This window comes from Pogoniulus pusillus, chromosome Z, assembly GCF_015220805.1.
Source record: "Pogoniulus pusillus isolate bPogPus1 chromosome Z, bPogPus1.pri, whole genome shotgun sequence".
NCBI classification, from domain to species: Eukaryota; Metazoa; Chordata; class Aves; order Piciformes; family Lybiidae; genus Pogoniulus; species Pogoniulus pusillus.
In genome coordinates, this window is record NC_087309.1 from 3,491,464 (window position 1) to 3,517,118 (window position 25,655).

Consider the following 25,655-nt stretch of genomic DNA (forward strand, 5'->3'; position numbering starts at 1 on the left):
AACACATAGCAAGGGCTTAACAAAACAGTCCTAATGCCAGCCTTCTGGCATTAATTTATTGGGAGCTTTTTATGCCAGAAATTTTTAATCTGAAGGACATGACACTGGTATTGGGGGTTGTGCTAGTTAGAAGCAAGCTGGAATGTTTTGGTAAAAGAACTTGATAACAGGCAGTGAAATGAAAAACAATTGATGTCAACTTCTCTCACAGTCTCGCTGAGAGCTCTGGGAAGAAGAAGAAAACTTTCTCCATTTTGTCCTTTCTTTCTGCCTTTGCCTTCAGACCTGGTCACATCTCATTAACCTTGCTCCTACTAACCTTGCTCCCTAACCTCTTGGCCGCACCTCTCTTCTTCCTGAGAACTGGGGTGAGAGGGCAAGGGGAGGTGTTGGGGTGGTTTTAAAGCCCCTCCTGGGGACTCAGGTTTCTGGGAGGGGAGTTGTGCTTCTGTATTGTTTATCCTTTGTAAATTCTGCTAGCTGTAAATAAATTGCTTCATCTATATTCCCAGGGTCCGTCTGAGTTAGCTGGGGCAAATACAAAGTGTGGGGGGGCGGGTAAGAGCCCAAACCATCACAGGGGTCATGAACAGCAGCATGAACATGGAAATGGATGGAAATAACAGAAATTTCAATGATGAAAATTATGGCAATGATGGAAAAATCAACACACACAGAGCATTTGACTTCTGTTTGGCATAAACTGCTACAGCTCTGCCAGCACAGGAGTATTAAGATGATGCAAAGGCTTAGTTGTAATGACCTTTTTGCATTATTAATGCAAACCATGCACACAATTCAACTTTTGCATCATCTGAAGTAACTGTATCTCTATAGGAAGGAGGAAGCATCAAGCACCCCACCATGGGGGGAGCATCTCCTACAGAGCATACCACCCGGACATGTTTTATACTGCAAAATCCAAATGCAGCTATTTAACAAGCAACAAATTGAAATTCATATACATACACATATGTGCATTTATGCATATATACACACACACACAACTAATGTGTGCGTACATGTATAGGCAAGAAGCAGCAAAGCCCTGAATGGTATTTGCTACAAACAGTGCTCCCTGGGCACTGCTGCCCAAGCCAGGAGATGTATGAAGAGACGTCAAAACCCTCAGCTCTTGTACAGTATAACCCAACCGCCCTGGAGCCACTGACCCTCAAAGCTGGGCCACCCAGATCACCATCCACAGGGCAGAGACCATCTGCCCTCTGCCCTAGGCAACCTTCTCTAGGCAAACCCTACCAAAGCCAGCTGCCTTGGAGAGTTGCTGGAATCGCAACGCTCCCGCAGCGATCTCTGCTTTTGTCCAAAATTCAAATACAGCCCGAACTCCCTACGTGCTGCTGCGGCTGTGCCCATCGAGGCTCCGAGCCGGATCAGCTGCGAGGCCCCTCTCCAATTAGCCCCCGGCGCTCACCCCCGCCCTTCTTCCCGCCGCATAAAGCCCGGCGGGGCCGAGCCGCCCGCCACCGTGCCAGCGGTGCTACAACCTCCCTGTGAAGAGGAAAGGTGCTGCCTGTAGCCGCTGCCGGCTTTTTTTCTGCCGGTGGCTGCCTGACGTCTGTCCTGTTCGCGGAACTAGGGCTGTGCTGATCTAATTTTGATCCCTGTCGCAGCTGCCGACTCTCTCGGGCCCGCTTGGGGCTTCCACAGCAGCAGCCGCCGCTGCCCGCAGGCAGCGCACGGACGAGCCAAGCCAGCTGCCTGGGTGGCGCCGGGGGAGCGGCAGTGGGACTGCGGCAGCAGCTGGGGGACCATGCCTGTCGTCTTTGCGAAACGCTTGAGGCGGCTGCTGCTGCTGCTGTTGCTCTGCCTCAGCCCCAGCCCCTCGGACGAGAGCCCCGCAGGTAAATCTGACTGCTCCCGCGGGTTCTCCCGGGCCTGCTGGGCGGCCGCCGCCCTGCTGCCTGCCCTCCGCCCTCAGCGTCGGGGTGGGCTGCGGCAAGGGGAGCAGGGGCAACGGCCGGGGAGCTGTGACTGAGCAAAGGTTCTCTCTGCCTGGAGCGTGTCCCTGCCTCCCTGGGAGCGTGACGAGGTGCCCCGGCAAGGCGGCTGCTCTCGGCCCTACTGAGGCGTTTCTTCTTCGCAGCAACTCCGGCGCGCCGTGGGGCTGGAGCCCGACAGCGCTGCCCGCTGCTCGCCTCCCGCGGCGGTGGCAAGTGCCGCCCCAGCCGCTCGGTGCTCTCGTCTTTAGCATCAAAAGAAGCATGTGAGTTTCTCGTAGGCCTGCGGGAAAGTTGGATTCCTCCTCTGCTTTTCTCCGGTGAACCGTAACGTGGTCGCTAGCGTTGCCTTCCCGCATGTGTGTGCGGAGGCGCGGGTATGCTGACTGCGGTGCTGAACTGCCTCCTGTCATCGTCCAGCCGCTGCTCTACCGTTTCTCCCTCTTTTTTTTGCCTCACAGTCGGGAGGATTTGTTAGTTCACAGGTGCAGGACTCGGAGACTGAGGCGTAGTGCTTTTCTGCTGTGCTCTCCTTGTCGTGAAAGGCATTATTTTAAGTTCTGAAAAATCCTGGCTCTGTAAGCTGCGTTACCAAAGTATCAGCGTGCCTGGGAAGTTCTGAGGAGTGTTCCTTGTGCGGTGGTGTCGTGTTGCGTGCTTGAACGCGACACAGTTAAAACCCACAAAGGAAGGGGGTGTTCAGTCTTCTGGACTCTGTTCTTCCTCGAGTGGTTTACAGTGTTTGAGGAGTGGGCTCGGCAGCCCTATGGAAATGGGAATCTGCCTCTCAACCTTGCGGTTTCTGTTATTGATCGCTCGTTTTGCAGTGTTGCAGAGCAGTACAGAGCTGTAATGGAAGGAAACACCAGGTCGCTGGTCTTTGCTCTGGGAGATGTGACTGTTAGAACACGTCTTGCCAAGGGAGAAAGCTCTTCCAACGCTTACATGTGAACCTTATTGCTGTGACTAAACTTAATTCAACGATTTAGCTGCTTTTTCAGTGCCTTGGCGAAGCAGTTATGTTTGTTCTACCCTCTGTTGGCATTCCTAATACCAAGAGGAGCAAGGGAGGTTCTCCTTCCCCTCTTCTCTGTCCTGGTGAGACCTCTTCTTGAATCCTGTGTTCAGTTTTGGGCTCCCCAGTTTAAGAGGGACAGGAGGTGGCCCAGCAGAGGGATAGGAGGATGATTAGGAGGCTGGAGGGCATGGCTTATGAGGAGAGGCTGGGGGACCTGGGGTGTTCTAGTCTGGATAAAAGAAGACTGAGAGGGGATTTGATGAATGTTTATAAGTATCTGAAGGCTGCCAGGGCGGGGGGACACACAGGCTCTAGACACTTGCTCCCTGTGATAGGACAAGGAGCAATGGATGTAAATTGAAGCAAAAGAGATTCTGCCTGAACACAAGGGGGGACTTCTTTACTGTAAGGGTCATAGAGCACTGAAATAGGCTTTCCAGAGAGGTTGTGGGGTCTCCTTCTCTTTCAAGGCCTGTCTGGATGTGTTCCTGTGTGATCCATGTTAGAGAGTATTGTCCTGCTCTGGCAGGGGGGTTGGACTGGATGCTCTGCTTGGGTCCCTTCCAACCCCTAACATCCTGTGAGCCTGTGAATGCACCGTGTATGGTGATACCTTCTGTGAAGTTTGTGGTAGTTTCATTATGTGAAAGCACAGAAAATGTGTTCTGCAGTTCTCAAGTTCTCAGGGCTTTTAAAAAATGCTTTTATTTACGTGTGCACACAGAAGAAAACCTGGTTGATAGTTCTTGAACCTTCTTCAAAATGCACGTTTATGCACACAAAGATCTTAAAGTCCCTTAACACCTTCATTGATCAAAACGTTTTGTGACTTTGAACACTGTGGTATTTGTAGTAGTATGTGAGTCACATAATGTAAACGTGGTCTTTTTGATGACTTTTACTCCTGAAACCTGTACCTGATAATTGTTTCACTCACCGTTAGCTTATGTAAAACTGTTAGTGAAATAGTATCCTTTCGGGAGAATGTTGGGTAATTTGGTGGTAAGAAGAGAGCAAGAAAAACAAATAAAACAACCTAAACAAAAGCTCCAAACCCAAAAAACTACTTAAAACCCCCTGGGCAAAATCTTCTTTGTCTTTACAAAGTCTGTGGCGATTTATCTTCCTGAAATGGTGCATAGGTTTGGGTTTTAGCAGCCATATACTTTAATGCCTCCCTTTTATCTCTTAAAGTTGAGACTGTTGGTTTTTTTTTCCAGACTTCTAGTAAATGCTTTTATGTTTGCATGAACGAAAGGGAGGCATTATGCTCTGATATCCACGGTATTTTAAACGTGAGGGAGAGCATTTTGCTGTTCTATTGGCTATTAATCGTGTGTAAAGCTAAACAAACAGAGACTATCTGTGCAAGTGCAACGAAGGCAAGTTCGTGCTCCCTTTGGGGAAGGAGAACTAAAGTTGTCTTCTAGTGAACTCCACCTGTGTGTTCTGGAGGTCTGTTAGTTCAGTGGCATTTTCTAACCAAAAGAAATGCTTGGGGTAGAAGTGACTGAAGGGAATAGTAGGTGCACAAGGTCTGAGCTGCAGAAAAGTGAGTTAGCCTTTTGCAGCTCTTCAGTTAGTGTTAAGGAGGGGTTTGAACCTGGGTTAGGAGTGAATTGTAACGAGGCCGATGCAAAAATTATTCAACAGTTCATTAGTTATACAAAGAGAACTTCCCCAAACTTACTTACAATTAACACAGACAGATGCCATGATGCGGTTGGTAAAACTGTTTGCAGAATGTGATTTTATATATGTACAGTCAAATGATTTAGGAAAAATCTTTAGAAACGTTTATAACTGGAGAGATTTGCAGCACAAACTGCTGATGAAAGGTTAAGCATAAACCTTTACAGAGTTGAGTAAAGAGAGTTGGGGTACTCACTGGCTGCAAGTCTCAATATATGCGCTCCAAAAGCATAAACAGGAAAATACATATAGCCAGGTGGTGGACTTCACATGGTAATGATGCCATGGGGCTGTGCTGCTTGTTCAAATTGAGCACATCGTCTGAGAAGGCCCACGGGCACGAGAGGTCTCCCGTGGCTCTCAGGAAGTCATCAGGTGGTCAGCAGCCACCTGGGCAAAGCAGGGTCCAGGCTTGTGGGCTGGAGCAGTCTGATTGAGTGCTGTGTACAGCAAAGAGTGGGCCCTGGGGTCGATGGCAGGCTGGCAAGTCCCAGTGTCCAAACTCGTTGCTGGGTCATTACCTATCTTTGGGCTCGATGAGGCAGGGTCAGGCTGCCGGTCGTAGTCAAGTCCCCACTTAGGCACGGTGCAAAGTGTGGTGGCACACAGAGGCAGTAAGGCAAACAGGTAGCGAACAAACCAAAAGCAGCAGCACACGAGCAGTTTGCCAGGGGTTTGAAACATTTTGGCGAATGTATTTGAGCAACAGCAACAGATAAAACTACCCCTGGAACCAATCCTGAGCTATCTCTCCAACAAAGGAAGATGCACAGGCCTGGAATGCTGACCTGTGTTTATCACAAGCAAAGCAAGCTGAAAAACAAGGCCAAACACGGGGTCTGTGATAGACTGAGAGGAGCCAGAGCTTTTGTCTGCTTTCCTGCTTCTTCCACCTGGGAAGAAGAAGCAGGAAAGGGGGGGGGCAAAATGGGTACTTGGGCAGGTGTTTAGGGCATGTGATGGGTATGTGTTCTAGCCATAATTTGGACCTTCTGCCACAAATAGGTACTACAGAAGACCTCTTACATTTTCAGAGAATCAGTCAGGGTTGGAAAGGACCACAAGGATCGTTTAGTTTTAGCCCTCCTGCCATGGGCAAGGACACCTTACCCTGGATCAGGCTGGACCTGGTTGAGGCCAGATCTCAGGCCTCAACCAGCCTGGCCTTAAACACCTCCAGGGATAGGCCTTCAGCCACTTCCCTGAGTATTCCCATTCCAGGCTCTCACCACTGTCATGCTGAAAAACTTTGCCTTTGCATCCAGTCTGAATCTCCCCACCTCTAGCTTTGCTCCACTCCCCCTAGTCCTGTCGCTACCTTTTGTTTTGAGAGAAGTAGCTACAAGTGAGTTCTTACTATTACTCTTGTCTTTCCTAAACCAATTAACATGACTAAATTATTGTTTTCTTTTTTAATTGGTTTGAAGGTAATTTTAAAGTGTTTCAGCATAGTTCTGCCTAGTTCAGTTGCAACGTATGCTGCCAGGTTCTTTCAGGAAAAGCAAACCTGCAGCATCTCATCTGCCCTCTGCTGCCCCTACCAAGGAGGTGTACAAATAGAGGATACGACTCATTTCCTAAAGACTTGCTTCTGGTTTGGATTTTTCTGGTTTTCCTGGAGGCTTCTATTAGACTGCTTGGAAGTCTTTCATTTGGATTTTCTGGTATTTCAGAAGAGAGAGCTCAGCCTGCAGCTTTTCCCTGTTCTAGGAGATTGTGGTGGCTGACTTTCAGTAATAGTGAATGTTTGTGTGCTTGCACAGAGTATAAAGTTGATATTCAATTAACTGACATTAATGATGTTAAATTAAGCCAAATTGTGTCTTAACCTTTTCCTGCTCAGTCAGTTTTCTGGGTGAATGTGCAAATAGATTTTTTTAAAACCTGAAATTGCTCTTGTGATGTCAACTGTGAACATCCAGGGATAAACATCCTTCAACATCGACTGCAGTAGGGAGTAGAGATAAACAACAAAAACATATCACACAGTATCACAGTATTATCAGGGCTGGAAGAGACCTCACAGATCATCAAGTCCAACCCTTCACCACAGAGCTCAAGGCTAGACCATGGCACCAAGTGCCATGTCAAATCCTGCTTTGAACAGCTCCAGGGATGGCGACTCCACCACCTCCCCGGGCAGCCCATTCCAGTGTCCAGTGACTCTCTCAGTGAAGAACTTTCTCCTCACCTCCAGCCTAAATCTCCCCTGGCACAGCCTGAGGCTGTGTCCTCTCGTTCTGGCGCTGGCCACCTGAGAGAAGAGAGCAACCTCCCCCTGGCCACAACCACCCCTCAGGTAGTTGTAGACAGCAATAAGGTCTCCCCTGAGCCTCCTCTTCTCCAGGCTAACCAATCCCATCTCCCTCAGCCTCTCCTCGTAGGGCTGTGCTCAAGGCCTCTCCCCAGCCTCGTTGCCCTTCTCTGGACACGCTCAAGCATCTCAATGTCCCTCCTAAACTGGGGGGCCCAGAACTGAACACAGGACTCAAGCCTGGAGAAGAGGAGGCTCAGGGGTGACCTTATTGCTGTCTACAACTACCTGAAGGGTGGTTGTGGCCAGGAGGAGGTTGCTCTCTTCTCTCAGGTGGCCAGCTCCAGAACAAGAGGACACAGCCTCAGGCTGCACCAGGGGAAATTTCGGCTCGAGGTGAGGAGAAAGTTCTTCACTGAGAGAGTCATTGGGCACTGGAATGGGCTGCCTGGGGAGGTGGTGGAGTCGTCGTCCCTGGGGCAGTTCAAGGCAAGGTTGGATGTGGCACTTGGTGCCATGGTCTAGCCTTGGGCACTGTGGTAAAGGGTTGGACTTGATGATCTGTGAGGTCTCTTCCAACCTTGGTGATACTGTGATACTGTGATACTGTGTGGTCTAAGCAGTGCAGAGTACAGGGGCAGAATGACCTCCCTGCTCCTGCTGACCACACCATTCCTGATGCAGGCCAGGATGCCATTGGCTCTCTTGGCCACCTGGGCACACTGCTGGCTCATGTTCAGGTGGGTATCAGTCAGCACCCCCAGATCCCTCTCTGTCTGGCTGCTCTCCAGCCACTCCCACCCCAGCCTGTATCTCTGCATGGGGTTGTTGTGGCCAAAGTGCAGCACCCTGCACTTGGAGCTATTGAACACCATCCCCCTGGACTCTGCCCATCTGTCCAGGCGGTCAGGGTCCTGCTGCAGAGCCCTTCTGCCCTCCAACCCAGTCACATCTGCCCCCAGCTTAGTGTCATCTGCAGACTTGCTGATGACTGACTCCATGCCCTCATCCAGATCATCTATGAAGGTGTTAAAGAGGATGGGGCCCAGCACTGATCCCTGAGGGACACCACTAGTGACAGCTGCCAGCTGGATGTGGCACCATTCACCACCACTCTCTGGGCTCAGCCCTCCAGCCAGTTCCTAACCCAGCACAGAGTGTTACCATCCAAGCCACGGGCTGACAGCTTAGCCAGCAGCTTGCTGTGGGGGACAGTGTCAAAGGCCTTGCTGAAGTCCAGATAGACCACATCCACAGGCTTCCCCACATCCACCAAGTGGGTCACCTGATCATAGAAGGAGATCAGGCTGGAGAGGCAGGATCTGCCCTTCCTAAACCCATGCTGGCTGGACCTGAGCCCTTTGCCATCCCTCAGGTGCGCTCTTATCACCCCCAAGCTAACCTGCTCCATCAGTTTCCCTGGCACTGAGGTCAGGCTGACAGGTCTGTAGTTCCCAGGTTCCTCCATCCCACCCTTCTTGTGGATGGGGACCACGTTGGCAGTTTCCAGTCTCCTGGGACCTCTCCGGTGAGCCAGGACTGCTGGGAAATGATGGAGAGCAGCTTGGCCAGCTCAGCTGCCAGCTCTCTCAGCACCCTGGGATGGATCCCATCTGGTCCCATGGACTTGTGGGTGTCCAGGTGGCTCAGCAGGTCCTGAACTAATTCTTCATGAATTTCCAGGGGAACACACTGCTCTCCGACCCCATCCCCCAGTTTAAGAGGCCACTTGCCCTGAACTTCTCCCTCCTTGCTGTTGAAAACTGAGGCAAAGAAGGCATTCAGGACCTCAGCCTTTTCTTCATCATCAGTTATAGTATTCTCCTCCTGGCACAGTAAGCAGTGGAGGCTCTTCTTGCCCTTCCTTTTAGCATTGATACATTTATAAAAATGCTTTTTGTTATCTTTCACAGAAGTGGCAGCCTAAGTTCTAGCTGGGCCTTAGCCTCTCTAATTTTTCTCCTGCATAATCTGGCTGCCTCCTTAAACATGTCAGGAGAAGCCTTCCCCTCCTTCCAGAGGCGATACACCCTCTTTTTTGCCCCAATTCCTTCAGGAGCTGTTTACTCATCCAGGCTGGTCGCATTCCCTGCAGGCTCATCTTTCGGCACATGGGAACTGCCAGTTCCTGTGCCTTCAGGAACTCCTGTTTAAAGTAGGTCCAACCATCCTGGACCCCTTTGTTCTTGAGGGCTGCTGCCCAGGGGACTTTGGAAATAAGTTTCTTAAGCAAATTAAAGTTTGCCCTTTGAAAGTCCAGGGTGTAGGTTTTGTTGTAGTGCCTCCCTACCTCCCTGCATATTGAAAACTCCACTAACTCCTGATCACTACACCCCAGGCAGCCTCCCACTGCCACATCTCCTACCAGCCCTTCTCTGTTGGACAGCAGCAGGTCAAGCTGAGCTTGACCCCTAGTAGGCTCACTTAACAGCTGGGTCATGAAGCTGTCCTCCATGCACTCTAGAAATCTCCTGGACTGCCTCCTCTCTGCTGAATTAGGTTCCTAGCAGATACCTGGCAGGCTAAAGCCACCCACAAGGACAAGATGTGAAGATCTTGAGACAGCCTCCAACTGTTTGTAAAATATGCCAGGGTGTTGGGAAAAACCGTTCGGTGGAGCGCTATGGAAGATGAGTCTTTGGTCACCAATATGGTTAGATGGTCAAATCCACTTTATTTCCGTGATGCAGTGACTTATATTCACTTCTAGCAATAGGCGTGCTCCACCAAGATTGGTTACAGTCAGAGGGTCCAGAGTTACATGTAAGGCATCAATAGGTCAGCATACCATAACAATCTGAGGGTCAGCCTCTGGGGCTGGCTAAACTCTGCCTACCTGCAGCTGCACTCCACCCCCTACAGCTGCATGTGGGGGGAAGCTACCCTGTGCCTGCTATCTAAACTCCCAAGATGGATTCAAGGACATTCCCAGCATGGGTTGCTCATGTTTATCAATTCTTGTGTGCTCTACTACCAAGAATTTCTCCAACACCAGGGGAAGTATAGGCTGGATGTTAGGAGGAAGTTCTTCACAGAGAGAGTGATTGGCTTTGGAATGGGCTGCCTGGGGAGGTGGTGGAGGCACCGTCCCTGGAGGTGTTGAAGCAAAGCCTGGATGAGGCACTTGGTGCCATGGTCTGATTGACTGGCTAGGGCTGGGTGCTAGGTTGGACTGGATGATCTTTGAGGTCTCTTCCAACCTGCTTGATTCTATGATAAATTAATGGCCTTATTCTCTCACCTCATCAGGGCAACAGGAACTTGGCAAGGTACCACAATGCTGATTAAATCTAGCAGAAATCAATTACAAGGTGAGGCATACAGCCATGACTCAATAGTTTGAGAACTGATTTCACATGACTACCTTACAGAACTGCCTGGCCTGATAGCACTAATCATGCAGTGCTGGGTCATCCTGATCTCAGATGCTGTTCAGTAGGTGTGTATGATAGGAGAATAGAAGCCTAATGCTATTTCTGTGTTGTGTAGTTTGACGCAGGGACAGATAGCAGCCAGGATGTGGAAGCAGAAATAGCATCTCTTGACTTCTTTTGCTTCCCATGTGAACTGATGAAGAAAGCCAAGATGAGAACCATATTAGTATGTAAACCATGTTGCAGGCTATCTGCCTTCCTTGCAGTGAGATAGCAGAACTGCTGTACAGTTTGGCACTGGTACCTTCTATGTTTATTGTCTTTGAGAATTTTAATTACTGTGCTGGTGATGCATCTGCTAAACTGGCATAGTCAGGTGATCCATTGCATCCATATAATGCCTCAAGATGCTGCAGATATAAAAATTCATGAGCCTTTCTTTAACCTCATCATGAATATCAAGTGCATAATCACTCTCTGTGCTCTCAAAACCTCTGTCCAGCAGAGACTCTGTCATCTCAGTTGCTGTGTTATAAACCAGTAGATACTTAGTGCAGTTTTCTTAGGTTCTTTGCTGTGGTGAAGAGTTGGGAGAGAATGCCTGGCTGTGGGACCACAGGACTAATGTGAAAAAGTATGAATAATTAAGAACATGTTGTTGAGAACCACTAATGCTTAATTTTTAAGAGTGTTCTTTGATTAAGTTGCCCCAACAGTGTGCCCAGGTGGCCAAGAGAACCAGTGGCATCCTGGCCTGCATCAGGAATGGTGTGGTCAGCAGGAGCAGGGAGGTCATTCTGCTCCTGTACGCTGCACTGCTTAGACCACACCTTGAGTACTGTGTTCAGTTCTGGGCCCCCCAGTTTAGGAGGGACATTGAGATGCTTGAGCGTGTCCAGAGAAGGGTGAGGAGGCTGGGGAGAGGCCTTGAGCACAGCCCTACGAGGAGAGGCTGAGGGAGCTGGGATTGGTTAGCCTGGAGAAGAGGAGGCTCGGCGGAGACCTTATTACTGTCTACAACTACCTGAAGGGTGGTTGTGGCCAGGAGGAGGTTGCTCTCTTCTCTCAGGTGGCCAGCACCAGAACAAGAGGACACAGCCTCAGGCTGAGCCAGGGGAGATTTAGGCTGGAGGTGAGGAGAAAGTTCTTCCCTGAGAGAGTCATTGGACACTGGAATGGGCTGCCCGGGGAGGTGGTGGAGTCGCCGTCCCTGGAGCTGTTCAAGGCAGGATTGGACGTGGCACTTGGTGCCATGGTCTAGCCTTGAGCTCTGTGGTAAAGGGTTGGACTTGATGATCTATGAGGTCTCTTCCAACCTTGGTGATACTGTCTTACTTTTCATCTGAACTGGTTGAAATATGAAGGACAGATAGAGAAAGGAAGGTGATGGAGTTGCCATCCCTGGAGGTGTTCAAGAGAAGCCTGGGTAAGGCACTTAGTGCCATGGTCTGATTGATTGGACAGGGCTGGGTGATAGGCTGGACTGGATGATCTTGGAGGTTTCTTCCAACCTGGTTGATTCTAGGAAGGGAAATGGAGTGCAGGGTGGGCATGACTGATGTTGTCAGGAGTAACTGTGTCCTGGAGTGGGACAATCTAGTGGGAGAGTGGAGTGGGAGAGTCTGTAGGTTGTCTGTGGTTATAGTGCTGGAATGAGGTAGGAGCATTAGAAGCTTTGTTCAGTAGGAACCGGCAGGATACTTTTCCACAGGGCTGCTGTGGTGTGTATTGATAATGAGGATCATTCTGGCCCAGGTTCAGGACCTCCTCAGACACCAGTTGTGCTTACCAAGGTGATAATAGGAAGGAGGTTGTTCACTGCTTCACAAAACCAGCTAGGCATGTAAGGTTGCAATGAGGTCCTTTAATCTGTTAGTGAATCCCTAATGTTTAAAAGTAGTAAGCTAGTGTCATGAAATGTGATGGTCTTAAGGCCACAAGGGGGACAGAATTTGAGTATAGGTTATACATGTTTTTGTTCTGCTGGAATATTCTGAATAATAGCTGTGCCTGACTGTAGCCTAACTACAGGGAAGAAGTCTGTATACAGAAACTTCAGCTCAAATAAATGCTGCGTCAGTTATTTTTTACCTTTTCTAGCACAAAGAAAGGTAAAAAGACTAATGAAAAATAATTGTCACATTTTGTCTGTGTATTATTTGGTTAAAAAATGGAGGTATTAGGCTGGGGCATGTAGGTTCTGTTTGAACTTTTTTATAAACTGATTTCAACTTAGCCCAATGAAGAGAGAATAAAGTTTCTTTAAATGTTTTGGTTTTTTTTTTCCTTTGTAGACACAGCTATGACAACACAAGATGCAAGTCAGTCTCAGGCAAACTCTATGACTAAGATGCAAGCTGGATTCAATGAGTCATCTCCTGGTAATTGTTTTATTTTCATACACTAAAAGTTACTTTTTTTCCCATAATGATAGTAAGCTACTATGTAGAGTTTACGTTTTCCTACTGAAGTCCTTGGAAAGAAGATGACTACTTTTTGGTAGGAACAGGGGTAAGTACAGGACTAGGGGGAATGGAGTGTAGCTGGAGGTAGGTAGGTTCAGGCTGGATGTGAGGAGGAAGTTATTGAGCATGAGAGTGGTGAGAGCCTGGAATGGGTTGCCCAGGGTGTTGTGGAGGGCCTGTAGGCCTGAAAACAGGCTTGTTTATGGCTTGCCTTGCCTGGACATGTTTTTCTGCCCAAACCAGAGGTAAACACATTAAAAGCATAAAAGGGGTGCAATAGGCCTGGTGTCATAAAATCTGGTCTGCCCAGAACTGCTGTTTGTAAACATGTTGTGTAAGCCCCCACATGCCTAGCTCATGCTTCCCTGGTGTAAGCCCATGTGATTCCTGTATTTGGGGAAAGTCCAGGCACTGTGGCTTTTGCCTATATGGTAAGGTTTGGCTGACTGCCAACCTGATTGGTCATTCTAGTGGCCAAGAGGCCATTAATCTCAGCCCACATTTAATAAACAGGGGTACACAGGTAAACGACATGTTCAGACTCCCTGCATAGCTCTGACTCACTTGCAGCTTGGACTCCCTTGCCTGTGTACCTCACTATCAGAGCTCACTTAAGCCTGCCTATATATATGTGGATCCCATAGTCTCCGAGCCAGCTGTGCACATCTGCACGACACTGTGTTATCAGCACCAGATCCTGTATTGCCTGCCTTTACAGAGCTCAGACTCCCGAGCAGCTGTTCAGCCTGTTACATGCCCACTGCCTATCATTGCCTGGTAAGTGCCATTGCTGCCGAGTTACCAGGAAGCAGACTTTGGATTGTCTGCACACAATTGGCCTGCTAGCCATGTGAGAACCATGCTCAGACTGCACGGCATCCTACTCTTGCACCTGAGGTCCTGCCTGAGAATCCCTGGACGGAGCATATAGAAGAAACCAGGAGACAAGGGCAGAGACTGCATCCTTTGCCAGGAGAACCAGCTCAGAGACTGTTTCCCCAGAAGCCAGAGGAGGATTCCAGCCTCAAAGTCCATGGGCAAAGACTGCCCTGAAGTTTGGATACTTGTAATAGGCTGTGACGTAGGCCTGGAGGGTGATTGATAATTAATAATGCTTTAATGCCTTTCTAATATCTGTTAACTCTGCCATAGAACAGAAAGTTTCCAGCTCACTCTGCTGGCCGAATAGCATATAGACCCTGAGCGGCATTAACCCACGGGGAAAACTCCTCTCTCTGTTTACAGTTTGAATGTTTGCTAGTTATTAACAAGTTACTGTAGATACTTAGCCTAGAATGTTTTCATGACCATGTAGAATCATTTTAATGTTAACATACAGTGGTTGGGGGTAGTGAGAGTTCAGAATATTGAGTTTAATAAATATATATTTTTTTAGAGAACATTATCTCACACCAATTTCTCCCCTCTGCCAAAATCTGCATAGGTGGCAGAATACCCCTCTGTGACACAGGGAGGTAGTTGAGGCCCCATGCCTGGAGGTGTTTGAGGCCAGGCTGGATGGGGCTGTGTCCAGCCTGATCTAGGGTAGGGTGTCACTGGCCATGGCAGAGGGGTTGGAACTGGCTGATCCTTGTGGTCCCTTCCAACCCTGACTGATTCTGTGATTCTAAGTGCATCATCTAGGCCTTTTAAAGCCACTTCAAGTGTTGCAAGCATCTCAAAGACTGTTGAAAAATTTATCCAACTGCCAGTTGCATCATCATTTGTGCTTGTGCACAAATACCCTAAAAACAGGCAATGACCCTGGCGATGGGAAAATTCCCAAGCTAGAATCAGTGCAGAGATTTGTGTTCTGGCAGTTTTAACTGATATTTTTTCATGTGAGGAGTCCTCCTTATGCTCTTGTATTGTTAAGAAGTATAATAATGCCCTTGCATCACTGTGTGTGCTATTTTGAAGCTAGCTAGAATGTTTTGGTGAGCAGAACTAGATTACAGGCTGTGAGAAGAAAACAATAGTGATGTCTACTTCACTCATAGGCTTGCTGAGATGTATAAGAATAAGAATGTAAATATAGATAAGACAGATGCTCTCTCTCTGGGCTTTGGGCTACATCTCTAACCTGCTGTTTCTGTGATTAATCCACCTGCTTCCTGACTCCCTGGCCCACCCTCCAGTCTTCCTTGGGCATAAGGCAAGATCTGGGGTAAGGGAGAGGGGTGGAAGAAAGGTGGAATGGCGGTTGAGAGCCTTCCTGGGGACTCAGGTTTCTGGGAGGGGAGTTGTGTTTCTGTATTACCTTTTACCTTGTCTATTTCTGTCTGTAGCTGTATATATAATAAATATCTGCTTGTATATAGTTCTAAGCTGTAAATACAAGCTTCATTCAATTTCCAGAGCTGGCTGAGTCTAGTCTGGGTGGTTATACTAAGTGTATGGGGGAGGATGGGTAACACCCAAACCATCACACTGTGCTAACTTCATTTATCCTTTTTTAATTATGGATGTGTCAAAATCTTCTGTCTCCATACTCTTCTCCACCATATTCTGGATTTCCTTGTGGTTTTGATAGGAAACAAAGTAAGCTCCAGGCTGGAGAAGAAACAAATTGTTCATTCTACCTCTCCTTTCTCCATATAGATCAGAGAAGCAAGATTTCAGTGGCGTACCTGTGATGTTTGAGTGTTACCTGCCCCCCAACACTTAAGAAAATCACCCAGACTAAACTTGGTTGATCTGGAAATTGAATTAAGCTTTATATTTACAGCTTAGCACAATATACAAGCAGATATTTACAGTATCTACAGCTATAGACAGAAACATACAAGTTAAAAAGGTAATACAGAAGCACAACAGCCCTTCCAGAAACCAGAGTCCCCAGGAGGGGCTCCGAACCACCCTTCCACCTTCCTCCCATCCCTCTACCTTACCCCAGACATTGCTTTATGTTCCAGGTGAGTTTGGAGGGTCAGCCAGAGGGGTTAGGAAAGCAGGCAGATTAGTCACACAGGTGGTTAGAGAGAGAATTTCATGCAGCCCCAAAGCCAGAGTGCAAACTCTGCATTATCTGTGTTTGTGTTCTTATACATCTCAGCAAGCCCATGAGTGCAGTAGACATCACCATTGTTTCCTTTTCAGAGCCCTACAATCTAATTCTTCTCACCAAACTATCCTAGCTAGGCTCAAACTAGCACATTACCAAAACTCATGCCAATCAGTGCAAATTAAGCATAGGTTAAAGTTATAGAAGAACTCAAGTAAGTTCTGACAAGTTATTCCATCTATGGTTTAGTCACTGAAGATAACAAGGCTATTTACCTAACATTCACCTTCAGAACTGGAGGGAGTGCAGTAGCTAGTAGACATAATAATTAGTTCCCTATGTAAACATATATATGTGCTGAAATCTACCTAATACCTTGTATAATATGAACTAACCTGACTACTTTCATTTGATATGTGGATTGAAGAAGGAAGTCAGCATGAGAACCCTGTTAATGTGCAAGATATTTTAAAGGCTGCCTGGTTGTTTTTTGTCTTATAGACTGGCAGTGGTGCCTTCTGAATGTATCATCATGAGGGATTTCAATTACAAACCAGATGATGCATGCACTAGACTGACAAACTCAGGTGGTCCATGACAACCTTGGTATGCTGCCAAGGTGTCTGCATACACAGAGGAAGATGAGCTCTGTCAGCTTTCATGTGTTATTTCAGGGGTAAACACTTGGACTAGTTTGATTCTCCATAAAGCAGAGATGAAGGCTTGCTTATGCTGTCTACAGCTGTTTCTTTTCCTGCAAAAGCTTGGTCTAAAGTTATATATATATTTTTTAATTATTAAAAAGCCATTTTTAACTAGAGGTTGAGATTGACAACTGTTTGCTGTCAACAATCACCAAATGAACTACCCTGAAGCTCTGTTCTTCTGCATCATCCCTTTACCATAAAGGTTTATTTTTCATTAAACCAGTTGAAGCATGTGGGAAGGTGTGAAAGTGCAGGTGAAACAAGCCAGGCAAAAGGTTGGTTGCCTGTAGCATAGCATTCCTTGTGTTGAGCTGACACGTAGATAAAGAAACTGCCTCTTCACAGAACAGGCCAACAACTTAGAAGGTGTGGCTTAAATCTGCTCAGGGACCTTCTAATGTACTCCACTAGCAGGGACCTGCTTCAACACAGCCAGATGCTCTCCATTGTAGCAGAGAGGCATGTGTTTAAGGACTTTACCTCCAAGTTCAGTTTATGAAGAAGGAGCAATTCTGAGAAGATTCAGGTTTTCAGAGATGCTGTTTCTGTTTTAGTGTTCAACTCTGCCTCCCAGTGCTTGTCTCAGTGAGATGATTGAGGATTCTGCCCAATTTTCTGTCTTCTCAGCTGAGTGCAAACCTTTTTAATCCATCAACAAGAATGATAATAATGAATCCCCTTTCTTTCTAGGAAAGCCTGGAATAATTTTATGCTATATAATTAGGCAGATTCAATCCCTAGTTACTGTTTATTTCTTAAATGCATTATCAAATAACTGCCAAAGTTACTTTGTAAACATGTAAACCATGTAACTTAAAACACATAGTGTATTGAATTTGTCATGGGGTGAGAGGATCTATTTCTTTAGTTTCATCACTAAATTGAAAGAAAATATTTTTTCTATTAACAAGTTTGTCTTTTTCACCTTTCAGAGCCTGTGACAGCCACACAAGCTGTCAACTGGCAAACTCATGGGAATCCTTCAGATCATTTGAGACTTGAGCAAAATAAGTCAACAGCTGGTAAAAGTAATCACATGTTAAATTTTGGTTAGCCTAAGATTCTACCTTTATATTAATCAAATGGTTATGAAGGATTTATATTGGTTGAGAACTGCCAAGACAATTTGATATTGACAACTGCTTTGCATTAGTGAATCCACTTGGGGAGACTCTAAGCTAGGGTACTTGCAGGTGCTAGTCAGCTTTGAAGCATTTCAGGAGTTACAGCAAGGATAAAACCCAAGATCTGCCTCTTCCAGAAGTAGATGTGAATATTCAGTTGTCAAGAACAACTTACAGCTAATTAATTGGGCAACTGGAAAAACCAATCTGATTGAAATCTCTCACGATTGGAGGAGTTAATTTAGAACTCTGCAGAGTTGTGGTATGACATTTCGAGGACACAGTTGCAAGGCCATTTATGCTGTGTTTTCATCTACAGGGAAAGATAAGCCTTAAATAGTCTAGAGAGTAACTATAGAAAAAGGGAAGAAAAAAAGTGTGGAAAATGGGAAGGAAAAGAAAACTGTTACAACTATATTGAATTCACCTTTAGTCATAAAATCTAACTTCTTTTCCCTTAATGTGCTTGAATTTACGAGGAACTTGTATGTCAATAGTATGATATCAATGAAACAGTTGTGTGTGTGTATATATGAAAAGATTATTCTTCATCTGGGTTATATCTCTCATTAAAACCGTAGCTTATTAATTTGCTTTCTTGAAATGCACAAAGCAGGAGAACAAGTACAGTGATGGGAACACATTGTTTATGCTTACGGTTACCTACCTGGTAACTGTAACAGGCTTTGTGGAGCTGTATAAATGTAGTCCCTAAAGAGGATTACATTTTAGCCAGATGTCTGATGGTCTTGTGGAAGACGATTTCCTGCAGTGCAGCAAGAGTTGTGTGAATGTCACGGAGGGGTATTCTGCTGCCTACAGCGATTGTGGTGGAGGGGAGAAATTAATTGGGGCAAGAGGATATTTATAAAAATACATATTTATGAAACTCAGTATTCTGAACTCTCACCACCCCCAACCACTGTATATTAATGTTAAAAGGATTCTACACAGTTATGGAAGACATTCTAGGATTAATACCACACTATAACTTATGATAACTAGCAAACATTCAAACTATAAACAGAGAGAGGATTTTTTCCCCGTGGCTTAAGCTGCTTGGGGTCTATTCGCCCAGCAGAGTGGGCTGAAAACACTTTCTGTTCTATGGCAGAGGCAACAGATATTACAGAGGCATTAAAGCATTCACTTACGACTCTTATTAATTATCAGTCACCCTCTGGGGCTACATCACAGCCTGTTACTAGTGTCCAAACTTCAGGGAAGCTTTGCCTGTGGACTTTGAGGCTGGAATTCTCCCGGCTTCAGGGGAAATAGCCTCTGACCATATGCTGCTGGCTTCTTCTGGATGCTCTGTCCAGGGATTCTTAGGCAGGATCTCAGATGCAGAGGCAGGATGCCGTGCTGTCTCAGCATGATGTAATGCTGGCTACATAGGCTGATAGCATGCAGACAAGTGGAGTCTGCTCCTAGTTAACTCAGTGGCAATGGTGCTTACCAGGCAATGATAGGCAGCGGGCGTGCAAGGTGTGCACAGCTGTACTGGAGTCTGAGCTCCGTAGGTGAAGGCAGGCAATACAGGATCTGGTCCTGATAACTCACCATAGTGGCATGCAAGTGTGCACAGCTGGCTGGGAGGCTATGGGAGATACTGTCTGTAATAGCTGTGCTGGTGAGTCTAAGTCTAATAATGAGCCTGAATGTGAGTGAGCATGAGCGGGGGAGTCTGAGCACGTTGTTTACCTGTGCACCCCTATTTATTGAATGTGGGCCGAGATTAATGGCCCCTTGGCCACTAGAATGACCAATCAGGTTGGCAGACAAACAATACCATAATAGGCAAAAGCCACAGGCCTGGACTTTCCAGATGTGGGAATCACATGGGCCTAGCACTAGGCAGGCATGAGCTGGGCGTGTGGGGGCTTACACAACATGTTTATGAACAGGGGTCCTGGGCAGACCTGACTATATGGCACCAGGCCTATTGTGCCCCTTTTATCCATCTAATGTGTTTACCTCTGGTTTAGGCAGAAAAACATGTCCAGACAGGGCAAGGCATAAACAAGCCTATTTTCAGGCCTACAGGCCCTCCACGACAGTGAAGCAGTGAGAACAATGTGCTCCAGTGGAACACAAGGTTGTGGTGTCTCTGCATTCGTTAGAGCTGCATCTAGATTTAGATACTCTCCCTCTGGCTTTCTGGCTGCCTTAAGTTGTAGTGGCCAGTATTCTGTTCTTAAGGGTTTTTTCATTTTCTCAAAGCTCAGTACTTTTTCCAAGATCTGCTTAAGCATTTATGTGGTCCTACATGGTTCTAGGACCTACCTGTAAGCTATAGATCTCTCTGAATTAGGCTGTGAAATAGTTATGACCTCTTTAGAGTATGGATATTCAAAAATAAAACACTACATTAAATCTAGAAACCATATTCTAAAATGGCATCATTACTAAAACAGCAATTGCAGAATGCTGCTGCTTTGAGATCATAGAATCAAGCAGGTTGGAAGAGACCTCCAAGATCATCCAGTCCAACCTAGCACCCAGCCCTAGCCAGTCAGCCAGACCATGACACTGAGTGCTCCAGCCTTTTCTTCAACACCTCCAGGCACGGCAACTCCACCACCAACCTGGGCAGCCCATTCCAATACCAATCACGCTCTCTGGGAAGAACTTCCTCCTTGTTGTGGAGGGAATGTCTCTTATTCCTTTCTTATTAGGGGAAGGTGAGAAATTAATTTGAGGTGGTATTAATTTTTTATAAAATTTATTAAAATTAGTATTTACAAATTTGTACCACCCCCAACCACTATGTAATCAAGTTCGTTGTGCAAAGTTATGAAAACAGTTGGGACATGATATTATTAAATGGAAATACCAAATTATCAACAACTATAGACAGAGAGAAAGATTCCCTTAGGCTTAATGTCTCTTAACTACTATACTGTTTGCCCAGCAAGGGCGGAAACTGTGTCTGCTCTTAAGACAGAGATAACTTATTTCACAAAGGAATTAAAGCTTGCTTAGATGTGTTGCTCTTAAAGCTTGCTTAATTATTAATCACCCTCCTGGGATTGTGTCATAGCGTGTGCCCAGTATTCAGGTCTTGGTGAAGTTGGAATCTGTCCCGGCTTGCAGGGCAATGAGAAGTGTTCCCAGTCTCTGGGGTAAACAGGATTTCTCTGACCTTCTCTCCTGGGGTGAAGTGGTGTCTGCCTTGGTGCTGCTGGTCCTTCTGGATGCTGTGTGTGTCCAGGGATGATCAGCTGGCAGGGTTTCCAGGTGCAGGAGAAGGATTTGTCCATGCAGTCTCTGGCACAGTTGTCTCACAGCTAGTAGGCTGTGTTTGTAGGTTAGCAGACAGTCTGGAAGGTCTGCTGATCCTGGATTCTCCAGGCTTACAGGCAGTTGGCAAGCAGTGTGCCAGGCTGCAGGGAGACTTGAGCTCCGTAGATAAATGCAGGATAGCAGCCAGTGTGTACAGCTGCTCTAGGCTTAGGCAGGGGCTCTCAGCTCCCCATATATGTATGAAGTGCAGGCGTGCAGGTGCTCTGCTGCTCAAAGGGTTCACAGACAGCTTAACTGTGCCTTGAGATCAATGCAAGAGGGCTGAGCCTCAGTAATGTTTGCAAGAGAGTAAGGGCCTGACTCTATGTCTAGGCCATGCAAGCAGGTCTGTGCTGCTATGTGGATCAGAGAGCTGAGCTTGAACCTCTGAACTCTCTGAACACTCTGAACACATGGTGCTCCTTTGCACTCCTCTTTATAGACTCTGAGTCGAGATTCATGGCTCATTTGGCCATCTAAAGTGACCAATCAGGCTGGCAGTAAGCCAAACCTTACCTTAATGGGCAGTAGCTGTTTGCCTGGACCCTCCCAATAGGGGATCACCTGGGTGGACCCCAGGGGTACACGGACTGGTTGTGTGTGTGTGTTACACAACCTGCTTACTGCCATGGGTCCTGGCAGCAAAACATGTCCAGGCATGTAGAGGCATAGGGAGGCCTCAGTTTTGGGGCTGCAGCCCCTCCACCACTCCTAGCAGCCATTCTGGCTCACAGTCTCAAAGTACGTGAAAGGATCTCCATGACAGTTAGCCTTTGGCAAGGCCAGTTTTTTTCACCTAAGATTACTATAAGAAACAACTGCAATACTCTATTGACTGTACAGGTTAACCCACCCGGGGCAATGGTCTTGAACTTGAACTTAGGTGGCCTTGACCCCTTCCCAGGCGTGGTTCTGAACACTACCAGGTGTGGTGGTTAGCCCACTTCCCTTTCCTGTCTGAAAATCCATAAAAGCAGGGTTCTTCTCTCCCTCCCTCCCTCCCTGCTCACAAGAAATCACCATTCCTATTTCTCATGCTGCTCTTTGTCTTACCACATGGCCGTCATCACCACAAGGTGGACAAAACCCATTGCCATCACAAATTTGGTTGCATATTTACATGTTTTGTATGCTGTTTTCCCTTCCTTACAACTTTGTAACATCTCTACCTCACATACCTTTCATTTATTGTTAAACTTTTCTTCTTTTAACTTCCAAATCGCAGTGAGATTATTTATTTGGGTCTGCAGACCTTTCCTCTCTCTCCAAATTCCTTTTCATTTTTGAAAGAAAGGGGAAGAGGGAAGGGCATTCTATAAATTGTTATTGGTTCTATCAATTTCTGGGAATTTAAATTAGAACCTAGACATTGACTCTGCTGCATAGTTACATTAATAGGATCATAATATATCACTTTGCTTTCTCCATAACAATGCTAGATCCAGATCCTACCACACAGGAGTTCAAGCAGGCAACTGAAGAAAATGTGTCTAATGTGACTTTTGTGAAGTATGAGGTACTCCTACCTGGTGAGTATGTTATGTTCTCCAACTATGTTATATAGAATGCTCATGGCTGCAGTCTTTTATATACAGAAGTACCTAGGATGAGCAACTTCTTGATAAAGTTAAGATGGTTAGAATGAGCATCTAGTAAGCTCAGTAAAAGGTGACCAAGTTTGATGCACAATTAAGCACTGTGATCTAATAACCATTTTGCAGTGATGAGTGAAATGCTTAACTTTCATAAAAGCTGTAAGTGAAAATGGTTCATAGCTCTGTCCCATTAAAAATCTATTCCAATGAAAATTTCTTTCCACTAGTGGACCCACTTGGAGAGACCATGTAAGCTAGGGAGCTTGTTAACTGGCAGGTCTTAGTTAACTAGCATCTGGAGTTAAGGGAAGAATAAAATGCAAGATCTGCCTCTTCCTAAAGCAGATCTGAAGTTCAGTTGCCAAACAACCTATAACAGATTACTTGAACAACTGATCTCTGAAATCTCTTGCAACTGGAAGTGTTTTATGGCTTGAGTGTTACCTGCCTCCCTACTCGTGTGAAATTACCCAGACTAGACTCAGATGATCTGGAAACTAAGCTTAGCACAGTATGCAAGCAGATATTTACAATCTATACAGCTATAGGTAGAAATATACAAGTTAAAAAGTAATACAGAAACACAAAAGCCCTGCCAGAAACCAGAGTCCCCAGGAGGGGCCCCCAATCGCCTTTCCTCCTCTTTTCCACCCCTCTACCGTATCCCAGATTTTGTCTTATTTTCAAGGTGAGTTTGGAGAATTTGCCATGGGGATTAGGAAGCAGAAGGATTAATTATGCAAACAGCAGGTTAGAGAAGAGAATGGAGGCAGCCAGAGACGGAGGGCAACTCTGTTATCTATGTTTGTGTTCTTGTTTCTATACATCTCAGCAAGCCTATGAGTGCAGCAGACATCCCCATTGTGTCCTTTCACAGCCTATCGTCTAGTTCTTCTCACTAAAATATCCCAGTTGTCCTCAGACTAGCACAAAGTGATTGGTTTAAACTCCTTTGCAAAGTACTTACGTCATATTTTAAGGACACAATTGCACAGAACTTAATGCTGTGCTTTCTAGCAGGAAACTTGAGGTTGTGTCTCTCTCTTGTTCTGGTACACACACTCTTGGAAATAATCTGGAAACAGATACCAGTCTCACTGTAGTTAATTTTCAAGAGTGTAGTTTTCATGTTCTCTTCATTTAAAGCCTATTCTTAATCTCAGAAAGCATGGATTCTGTTTTTAGCTAGTGTAAGTCATCTGAAGAACTCTGGCTACTATGAAACTTGTTCCGTATGTGGAAGTCTTTTGATCATAAACATCTCAACGAGGTGAATTATGTTTGGCTTAAGAGTAACAATTCTAATAAATGAGTTACAGCAATTGTCTTTGCTTCACTAGGTAGACTGGGGTGTTCCGCCTCCAAGTTTAACAGGTTTGTAACATTTTGGCTGGGACCTGGAGTTCTGGGCACACTGTTCTTTGGAGTGTAAATGTCTGCTAGATCTAGTAAAGGTCAAATAATTCATAGAAGTATGTGGTGCTTCCACTTCAGGCTTTGTTGCTTCTCAGGTATCACTTAGATTGCTAAGTCAATGAGCGGGACCTTATCTATCTTTGCTCTCCAAGAATGTGAGTTGTGAAATACAGCTGCACTTCTTCAACTATTATGTACTACAGGGTAGGTCTAGAGTTGAGGCCTAGAATAAATCTTGATGGAGTATTCAGATGGACTAACCACAGTTGATCTAGAAGGCTTGAAAGACAAGGCCAACTGTGAAATAAAATGCCAGTGATGATGGGTACAAAATCAGAGCTGGCATTTTTATTTTGATATTTGTATGGATCAGAAAAGATACTGTGAGGAGCTATGCAAAATTAATAATCTGTACTAGAATCGTATAATAGAATCATTCAGAGTTGGAAGGGATCACAAGGATCAGCCAGTTCCAACCCCTCTGCCATGCCCAGGGACACCCTGCCCTAGATCAGGCTGGCCAGAGCCCCATCCAGCCTGTCCCTAAACACAATGATTGTTAATAACTATGAAAACTGTTTATTAACATTGAAACTCACTGGAACTTATTCACACATTCAAAACTGCACAGGCTGGAAATTTATACATGCAAGGCACAGGCAAAACTAAGGCACTTATTGCTTAAAGTGGCAAACACAAATATTATACTGGAAGAGGCATTTAAGTATCTACTTACAAAGTATAAACCAGACAGTACCCGTAGCATGTGGAACTCTTGTCTTGGTGGCCACTAAGATTTGATTCTTCCCAGGCTTCTGGGGAAAGGAGGCTGACATCTCTGGATGATGTGTGTATCTCCAGGACTTCTAGTCTTGTCAGGAGACTTTCAGATCTAGGCAGGATGTCTTGCCATGTGCAGTTTCAGCACAACCTCTGGCTGGCTATGCAGGACTATCGTGCAGGCATTTAGAGCTTGTTCCTGGTAAGCTCTCCTGGAAAATTCAGGATGCAAAATGAAGCAGCAGCAGCCATTCCTTAAGCCATTGCTTATTCCTTTTACCAGTATCCAGCCCGAGACTAATGGAGTGTTGGACACAGATTAGCCAATCAGAATGGTACTTTGCCAGGCTTCACAATGTTAGATGAGGCCAGGGCTTTTGCCCTCCTCTCCCTTCCTTGTTTTCCCCAGCACAGAAGGAAGGGGGATAGGGGAACACATCTGGACATGATTAAGCCCACGTTAGCTCTAGTGTCCTAGGTTAGGGTGGATCCCTCCCCCAGTAGAATAAACTGACTACAGCACAGCCTTTTTTGGACGGACAGGGAAAAATGAATTTGTATTTCTTACAGTTTAAATATAACAGTGTAAGGAGAGATAAACTACTAGAGAAATATAATAACCTCAGCAAAGATGGGGAAGGGGTCAAGCACCAGCAAAGCAGCAAAAGCTGCAGCGGGGAAAGATAGCAGCAGGCACGGCAGAAGCAGCAAGAGCAAGGTACAAGCTGTGCTTCTAGACATAAAACTCTTGATGCTCCAACGAAATGACATTAACTTATTCATTGTTGCCATTCTATGGCCTGTCCCTAGAATGTTCACCTTTCCCCTATGCCTAAGCTAGAAATCTAGTTCAAACAGCCACATCTAGCAAGCCTACTGCTACAAATACCTGTTATTGAAACCTGCATTTTTGTTATGTTCGTTTTATGCTTCTGGAGCCTGTAAAAATCACAGTTTTCACTGAGTGGGAGTATCTTCAC

The 25,655-nt window shown here is 46.1% G+C and overlaps 1 protein-coding gene across 1 annotated transcript in view; it reads left to right on the forward strand.

Moving 5' to 3' along the window:
• Positions 1-1,502: 1,502 nt before the first annotated feature.
• EMB (embigin) overlaps positions 1,503-25,655 on the forward strand; it is a 42,837-nt gene continuing 18,684 nt past the window's right edge. Inside the window, exons 1-3 of the mRNA XM_064140283.1 lie at positions 1,503-1,865; positions 12,594-12,680; positions 22,324-22,413. Coding sequence (XP_063996353.1) covers positions 1,775-1,865; positions 12,594-12,680; positions 22,324-22,413 — 268 coding nt within the window. The 5' untranslated portion in view covers positions 1,503-1,774. The remainder of the gene's footprint in view (positions 1,866-12,593; positions 12,681-22,323; positions 22,414-25,655) is intronic.